This window comes from Mesoplodon densirostris, chromosome 3, assembly GCF_025265405.1.
Source record: "Mesoplodon densirostris isolate mMesDen1 chromosome 3, mMesDen1 primary haplotype, whole genome shotgun sequence".
Taxonomy (NCBI): domain Eukaryota; kingdom Metazoa; phylum Chordata; class Mammalia; order Artiodactyla; family Ziphiidae; genus Mesoplodon; species Mesoplodon densirostris.
In genome coordinates, this window is record NC_082663.1 from 115754101 (window position 1) to 115763122 (window position 9022).

A 9022-nucleotide genomic window follows, 5' to 3' on the forward strand; every position below is an offset into this window, starting at 1 on the left:
CAGGTTAGGATAGACCTCTTTCTCTTTCTAGTACTCCCTGTAATGCAATCTGAAATCTAGAATATTCCATATTACCTTGGACTGCTGTCATTCATTACCTGGAAGATCAACTGCTTAGATAGAGCATGGGAATGTGTGGATATAAAGGCCAGCAGACTCTGTCTTATCCGTGTAAACCCCTCACCCTCCAAGCACTTTGACAAACCTAAGGCTATTGCTGAAATTCTTTACTACCTTAACTCAAAAGAAGCCTCCAGTTTATTCACCTAATATTTATCAGGTTTATGTGTCTAGCATTGTACAACACTCTATTCTTGTACCCTAAAAACACTTCAGGCTTTTTCTTATTTTCAAGCAGAAAGCTAGTGGGACCAGTTTGAATTCATATGTTTATTTATCTTATGTATTCAGGACTGTGAAATCTTTAAGAAAAAACACACCCCAGATCCCATAGATTACAGATCAGCCCTGAGAGATTAATTGACCCTCAAAACATCAAAGTGGCAATAAGTTGAAACCAACATGCTTTTTTCTTTCTTGCATTCATCATGTTTCTGTTTGAACACAGGTTTCTTGAAAAGCAGAACATGCACCCAGGTTTTAAGAAGGTGGCTCTCTCTTTAGAAGATCTGGTTATTTGTCTTCCATTTATAGGTACACAGTAGGATCACTCAAGTCACAGTTTTCAATGTGTACGTGAGATTGTATGCCAGGATAAACTTTCTGCAAGGGCAATATAGTGCCCAGTTTTTCTCCCTTCTTGATAGAACCTTTATATTTAATTGGCTTAATGTAGAACATTTTAATACAGAAACCTAAAAGAAAAGAAGTAGTAAAATTATTCATTATCTGGGTTTTGGTAGCCTTGAATCAGAAATTGTAAAAAAAAAGAAAAAAAACCCAGAAATGAATTAAAAAATACAAAAAGAAAAGAAGGTTGATTAAACTCAATGAGGGAGTAGAAGAAAATGACAGAATCATATCAGAAATGAAGATTAAAATTACAAGATGCCTAAGGAAGAATAGGCTCAAATGAGTATTTAAAAAGGCATTGAAGAATAGCAGAAAAACACCAGGTAACTGAGAAAATTGACCCAGAACAATGTCAACTCCAAGACAGATTCCAATAAAACTATTAGACTTTAAAGACAAAGAAAAATGAAAATAACAGGCACAAGAATACAAATCTTTTTAAATATCAAAAGAAAAATTTAAAACGAAGACCCATCAAATAGAGAAATAGAGATAATACCATTATAATACCATAATTACAACATAAAATAATGACAGTGTTTGGACCAAATATATGAGTTGTATCTATAAATGTTAATTCATATAGTAAAAAGATTTTCCTATTGGCTTGGAAAGCAAAATGCAATTCTATGCCATATACAATAAAACAGTAATTGGAAAAGGCTAAAAATTCAGGACTGGAAAAGATTTGCTATGTAAATGGAAGGAAAAAGGAAAGCAAGGATTATGATCCTGTTACCAGAGAGTGAAATTCAGGCCAAAAAGCATTGAAACAAGACAAAGGAGGACAATGTATAATGCTAAATCCAATGAAGATATAATTATCTATGCAGTAAATAACACAGAAACCATCTATATAAAGGAGAGAATACAGGAGGTACAAGGATATATAGATAGAAACCCAGTAGTGGCAGAAGACTTCAACACACTTGCATCAGTGAAAACAGGTCAAGTGGACAGAAAACGTAAGTAAGGCTATAAAATTGTCCTGTCCAACACAGTAGCTGTTACCCACATGTGACTAGTCAGTGCTTGAAATAGCTAATCTGAATTAGATGTGCTTTAAGTATAAGATACACACTGGATTTTGAAGACAGTACTCCCCAAAAAGTAAAATATTACTAATTTTTATATTAATTGCATTTTGAAATAATAATTTGGAGGTATTAAGTTAAATATGTTGTTAAAATTAATTTCACTGTTTCTTTTTACTTAATATGATTACTGAAAAGTTAAGATTGCATATGTGGCTTTTATTATACTTCTGTTGGACAGTACTGTTATAGAAGATCTATGGAAAATTAATAAGGTGCACTTTATGTACATATATTAAACAAAAATATGTGCAAGACCTCTACATTGATACTAATACAACTCTAATTAAGCTACTCATACAACAGTGTAAGAAGACCTAAATAAATGGAAGATTTAACAAGTTCATTGATTGGATGACTTTCATTACTTTTAAGATACCAGTTCTTCTCAGTTTGATCCTGTATGATGAATGCAAACCCAAAGTCCCAGCAAGATTTTTGGTGGAGATCGACAGACTGATTCTGTAATTTATTTGGTAATGCAAATAACCCAAGAATTGCCAAGACAATCTGAAAGAAGATCAAAGTTGGAAGATTTATACTATTTATATCAAGATGTATTTTAAAGCTATGGTAATTAAGACAGTGCAGTATTTGTGGAAGACTGACAAACTGGCCAGTGAAACACAATAGAAGGACCATAAACAGACCTATGTATATTCAGACCCTGATCTATGACAAGAGATACTGTAGTGCGGTAAGGGAAAAATGGTCTTGGTAAGTTAATGGTACTGAGTCAGATGTCGATATGGGGGGAAATTTTGATCCTTGTCTCATTCCTTACACAAAAGCCAATTCCAGATGGATTATAAATCTCAGTATGAATGATGAAGCAATAGAGCTTGTACCCAGAAACATAGGGACAATACCTTTATGACTAGGGCAGGCAAATGTGTCTTAAACGGGTAATAAAAATGTGTCAACAGTAAAGGAAAATATTACTAAATTGGACTGCATTAAAAATAAGAATTTTTGTTTATTAAAAACATTAGAAAAGTGAAAAGGAACCCATAAAGTGGGAGAAGATACTTATAATACATATATTGGACACAGGACTCATATCCAAAAGACACAAAAAGCTCCCACATACCAATAAGAAGAAGGCAAAATACATGAATAGGCATTTTGCGAAAGACAATATCCATGTTATCAATAAATATGAGAAGGGGCTCAATATCATTAGCCATCATGGAAATGCAAATTAAATTTAAGTGAGATACCGTTACATACTCATCAGAATGGCTGAAATGAGAAAGGTAGCTAGATAACAGCAAGTATTGTGTATGGAGCAACTGGAACTTTCATACACTCCTGTTGGGGCTGTGAATTGGTACCACTACTTTGGGAAACTGGGTGGCAGTACCTGGTAGCACTGCAGATACATATACCAAGTAACCCAGCAACTCCACTCCTCCAGCATTCTGCCAGTTGCTGAGTATACTGATTTCAGTTATGCATTCTGGTACCGGCGAAATTACCACAGGGTGGATATGTGGATGCACTAGGTCAACTGTAAGATGCACCCTAGGAAAAAACTATGTTGATCACCTGACCCTAGAAGCCCCTAGTCTGATTGATGGACTACAGTGGCTTGGGTCTTTAGGAATTACTGTCAGTTTTGAGCGAGTGTCTTCTTCCCCAGTATACAATCATCCTGCTAAAAGCTGCAGGTCCTTTTGGGGATGGCTAGAAGTAAGGGTTACAGTATAAATTTTTGGCATTGTAATAGGGCCTTTCCTCAGAAGGACTCAGCCTCCCTTTCATTCAAGGGGCTCTGGGGCTGTGAACTGGCTCAAGTCTGGGAATTGGTGGATGGGGTTGGGAGGAAGGTTTTGAGACCCAGTATTGTCATGATTGAAGTCAGAATTGTGTTCATCAGACCTAGAGTGTTTCCATTTATACAAGTCAAATAAGGCTTTAGTAGGCTGCCCATGTATTCAGTTCTAGGTCACCATGATTAACTAGACAATGCCACAGGTCTCTGCTTCTGATGTATCTGATTACTGCTTCAGCTTTGCTCCCTGTTGGATAACCATGCCAGCCTTGGCTTCTGAGTGGACTCCATTCAGTGGCAGTAGTTCCTCTTGTCATTTCAGGCTTAGAGAGGATAGCCACCAGATAAACTCCTCAAGGATGTGGGCTCCCTCACAGAGTGTTTCTCACAGCCTTAGAGGAGTGTCCTCCGGATCCACTCCCAACAGGAATGCATGTTTATGTTCATAAAAAGAAATGTACAGAAAGTTCGTAGCAGCATTTTCATAATCGCCTAAAACTGGATACTGCCCAGATGTCTGTTTAGAGAAGAATGATTAAATAGATGAAGATATATGCATACAATGGAATGCTCTACATCAATAAGGATGAAGGGACTTAAACTACATGCAAAAACATGAATGAATCTCACAAACCTTATGTGGAGTAAAAGAAGCCCCACTCAAAAAACTGCATGCCATTTAATTCTATTTAAATCATCTTCAGAAACAGGCAAAGCTAATATGTGGTGGGATAGTAATCACCCTTGCTGGGAATTATGACTAAAAGGTAGCACAAGGGGTTTTTGGACTGCTGCTGATACTCTTGATCTGGTGTAACCAACAGGCTACACAGGTGTGCTCACTTTGTGACAATTCATGGAGCTGGCCATTTTTGCTTTGTGCACTTTGCTGTGTGTATGTTCTACATCAATAGAATTAAAACAACCAAACAATAAGCCCAGAACCTGGAGTACCAGGAGACCCAGCTTTACCTAGAACATAGAGCATTTGAAAATAGTTCACATCAACTCTTGCAGAAATGCCAACATTTTCGAATTGTGGGATTTGGGTGAATGAAAGCGTCTATTCATTACAGTTAATACTGTAATGCTGAAAGTGATTTTGCTTGTAGATTGTTAAGCAAAGCCACATGGGGCCTCAGGAAGAAAGCCCTTCAGTCAACTATAGAGTTAGGTGGGGAGTGTATGCATAAAGAAGATGACTTCAGGGAAAGTGGTGGAACATCTTTGAAAATGCATGGGCTGTTTTAGTTTGGTACCCTTGTCCTTTAGGTCCTAGGTTTTGTCACTTTGAAGGAAGAATGAAACGTCTTTGTATAGAATAGGCATTAAATAAATAAGCATCAAACATCTCCAGTATGTGCTCCAGGTATATACACCACCCCTTACCTCTTCCAGAGATCTGAACACCACTATTGATGGCATTTTTGTTTTTCTGAGGTTTCTCCTGGCCCACAATCATTCCGGTGAAAGGTGCATACACAGTAGATCCATCCGAGCACGAGACATCCACACCCTGGTGAAGCCTGTGATTTCCAGGATGTAAATAAGAATGAACAGACTGAGGAACTGCCCTGGGAATTTTATTGCCCAGGAACATGGTGTTAGCCCACTGTTCCCAGACCAGGGTATCAAAAGTTGAAGCTGCTGGAACGTTTTGGCATGTCCCAGGTTTCCTCACTCTGTTTACCCAATTTTCACCTCCTTCCCTGCAGGTTGTAATAACCATGTTATAAAAGTTAAAACATTTAAGATAGTAAAATACAGGAAGCCTTTAAAAATGTTAGCCATTATTATTATATGGCATTTTGGGGAAATGAGGCAATCCGTGTAAGTAAATTTTATAGATACCTGAATCTTGACCCCTGCCAGACCACTTAGAAAAGAGATGACTTTTTCTGGGAACTTATTATAAAAGAATCATATGTTACCCTAGTCTTATTTTTCTCTCAGTGGTCCATAAGTCATTACAAACATCACTTATTGTGTTTTTTTTTTTTTTTTTTTTTTTTTTGCGGTATGCGGGCCTCTCACTGCCGTGGCCTCCCCCGTTGCGGAGCACAGGCTCCGGACGCGCAGGCTCCGGACGCGCAGGCTCAGCGGCCATGGCTCACGGGCCCAGCCGCCCCGCGGCATATGGGATCCTCCCAGACCGGGGCACGAACCCGCATCCCCTGCATCGGCAGGCGGACTCTCAACCACTTGCGCCACCAGGGAGGCCCTTGTGTATGGTTTTAATATAGTGAGTGATACCTCCTGCATTTATTAAAGTGTGTGGAGCATAAACACAAAATGATCCAAGGTTGTGAGATTTGTCGTCTCCAACAGTCCTCACTGTTGACACTATGCCAGTTCTCCACCAGCCTCTTCTCCCTTCTACTAGTCTACCTGAAAGTCAGATTGATAGGATTGTTAGCATTAATGTGTAAAGCAACATTGAGCAGATTCCAGGTGAGGAACCAGTAAGTTATTGTATGAGTCAAGTGTATAAAGTTTAGGGTATGAACTAATTGAGTTTTAATTTTGGCAATTCAGAGGCCACCTTCCCCTATGTCCTGTCTCTTAGCCCTATTCCAGGTATGTGAGGTTGCTTTGTAAGTAGTATCTGTGTGAGTGAGAGTTGTTCTGTGATTAGGATGGAGATCAGTGATACAGTTGGACACATGGCTATTTCATCAGAAAGTGGCACTCCCAAGGTAGTACTGTGCACTGCTGAAAGTTCACAGCTGTGTCTCTCACCATCTGGAAGAGATTACCTGCTTAGGGCCAGCCTCTGGTGTTCACCTCCCAGAGCCTGGGTCAGTAACACCATGGTTTGCTGGGAAGAGGATCCAAAAGCCTGAATTCTAGTCCAGCCTTCATCACCTCCAACTGTGTTGGCAAGTCCCTTAACCCTTTGGTGCCCCAGTTCAAGTTCCTCATCTATAAAATGGGACAGTAATGTTTGGCTTTCACTTTGGAAAAGCCAGGTGAGATGAGTCAATGTGTGAAAACATTGAGAGAAAACACTGCTCTCCTCTCTCTGGCCCTTGTTCAATGCTCTGTTCCTAATTCAGAGCCCAGAGTTGACGCCCTGTTCTTGGAAGTTGCTCCAAACATGTTAACATAACTGGTTATATCTCTGAATTTTCCTGCTGTCGGGAGGGAGAGGATGGTGAGCACTTGAAGAAACTTCGGGCAAGGACACTAAGCAAAGAGGTTAAGAGCCAAAAGAGGATACCGTTATGTGTGAAACCCTGTTATCTTTGAGCCGTGTACTGGCCACAGCCGTGGCTGTCACATGTCCTGATCTCATTGGAAGACTTGCCAGCACATATAGTAGCCCATGGCCCAGCCAGTGCTAAAAAGGAGAAACAGGAGAAGCACATTTCCTGACCACATATTCCCAATCTCTACTATCCTTGTGTCTCCCAGTAGATTGAAAAATTCTGTTTTCACTATACTTTCTAATTATTCTGTAGTTTAAGGGGTGGGCTTCCTTTAACTCCTGATTCAGCTATAAAATGGGCTTTTCCCCTGGTCATGGAAGTCTGTTTTATGACATGTAGAGTATTTGTGTGTTTCTTTATAAGCATTTTCCTTTATCATTATAGTTTATTTCAGATTATTCATTAAACAATGGTATAGATTACACTTTTCAGATTGTTTTTTGCTCATGACTTGGTATGGGGACCACTATGTTTAGGTTAAACAAAATAAACAGCATGGCTCAAACAAATAATTCTAGAAATTCTAAAGTAATTTTGAAATGTTCTTTATTGCTAGTCTTCATAATCAAATCCAAGAAAATGTTTGAATTAAAGCAGAAGCAAACTCTGCACTAGCAAAGTTTATTTAACACGAAATAAATCTCTTTCATATTTGCAAACATAGAAGAGGAGATTCTTAGAAATGAGAACATGTCAAACTAATTTAGCCTAGAGTGGAGTGAGAAGAGAAAGTGGGGAAGGGAATAAAACAATTATTTGAAAGATTATGAAGCAGTAAAAACATGGAGGAGGACGCTGGCTCTCTTTGTGTATTTTGTGCAAACTTTGTTTTTAGTGCGACTTCTCTTTAATAGAGTAGGCACTTGATAAATGTTCATTTGAATTAAATTTCCTGGATTTCCAATTGTTAATGTTCACAGAGAGATGCGTTAAGAAACTCATCCTTTTACTTCAGGACAGACTAACAAAAACAAGCAAAAGCAAGAATCTGCTAATTTGGTTGTTGATTTTATTTAAAGATATTTTATCTTCTATCTTCTATATTTTCTCTTCTATGAAGAGAAGCTACAGAATATGGCCATTAAGCCTATTCTTGAATATACCTCTAAAAGGTGGGTTTCATAAGTCTTATACCTTGGAGCCAAGCTTCAAATCTCTTTGGCAACTAATATTTATCCTTCAGAATTGAGACATACATTAGACAGTTTATTAATTTATTCATTTTCTCTTCTGCTGTGGCAGTTCCCCTTTTCCTAATCCATACTAGTCTCTGTATCAGGAGTTTTATAAATCAGATGCTTATACAAAATTTTATTTTCTAATTTTGTTCCGATTAAGTCCTAGACTAAGACAGAAAGACTTTTCTATTTCTCTCATTAAAGAAACAGAACATTCAGGTGGAAATCATTGAGGACCACCCCTCTCCCCCGTGTATCCTTCCTGTTCCACTTTTAATAACCAAATAGACAAGTTTCTGTTGTGGTTGTGATGTTAATGACTTTTAAATCTATCCTTGAAATCAGTTTTCAGAAGTCAGCCAAGATTGTAAAATTGTAATTTTGACTTACCAGGTGAAATCAAAACAGCCAGAAGGAGGACTCCTGTGAAAAACATTTGGCTTTGGTCTCCCTTAGGATGCTTCTTCCTCTGATACTTAGGATTGCCCCTACGCTCTCTTTGAAGAATACTCAAGTTTGAATTAGTATTTTCTAGCTATTTAGCCTTAGAATGCTGCATCTCTCATATCTTTAATTTGTTATGAGACACGCAAAACAAATACGAGAACGGGGGGGAATCAGATTCTAATATTCCATGGATAGCTGTTTGGCTCACATGTAGGACCTATGTAAAAGCTTTTGTTCTGAGGAAGCTAACTTTATTGGAAATGCTGACTAAATATTAACAGAAAGTGATAAGGCTGGGTTAAGAGTGACTCTTTCCTGGGCTGTGACTGGTGGGAGAATATCCTGTGAAAAATTGAATGCTTAGTACTATCTTCTAGAAGATCTACCTTTCATTTCCTGGGTAGGACATATTTCGGAAAAGACCATTAATAATGTATGACCCTCTATAACATATTCTTTAGTATATATCCCTTGGGTTCTTTTGGATCAGTTCAATTTCATCTGTGTAATGTTTGCAAATAATTTTACTATTTTGATAAAATTATATTTTTTCCTTTAAATATATGA

General features: G+C 38.1%; 1 protein-coding gene across 1 annotated transcript; it reads right to left on the reverse strand.

Annotated features, from left to right (window-relative positions):
• Positions 1-648: 648 nt before the first annotated feature.
• Positions 649-8444, reverse strand: LECT2 (leukocyte cell derived chemotaxin 2). Its single transcript, XM_060091961.1, has 4 exons — positions 8399-8444; positions 6866-6961; positions 5011-5157; positions 649-815 (listed from the first exon to the last, which is right to left on the reverse strand). Exons 1-4 carry the CDS (start codon positions 8442-8444, stop codon positions 649-651), a joined length of 456 nt encoding a protein of 151 aa, XP_059947944.1.
• Between the last annotated feature and the right edge of the window lie 578 nt (positions 8445-9022).

What these genes read in the sequence shown, in the direction of transcription:
- LECT2 (XM_060091961.1), bottom strand. Translation starts at nt 8,444, where the DNA reads ATGTTTTTCACAGGAGTCCTCCTTCTGGCTGTTTTGATTTCACCTG. An exon ending in TGGCCAGTACACGGCTCAAA is followed by an intron (nt 5,158 to 6,865) that starts GATAACAGGGTT and finishes ATTTACATCCTG; the next exon opens with GAAATCACAGGCTTCACCAG. An exon ending in TGTTCAGATCTCTGGAAGAG is followed by an intron (nt 816 to 5,010) that starts GTAAGGGGTGGT and finishes CTTTTCTTTTAG; the next exon opens with GTTTCTGTATTAAAATGTTC.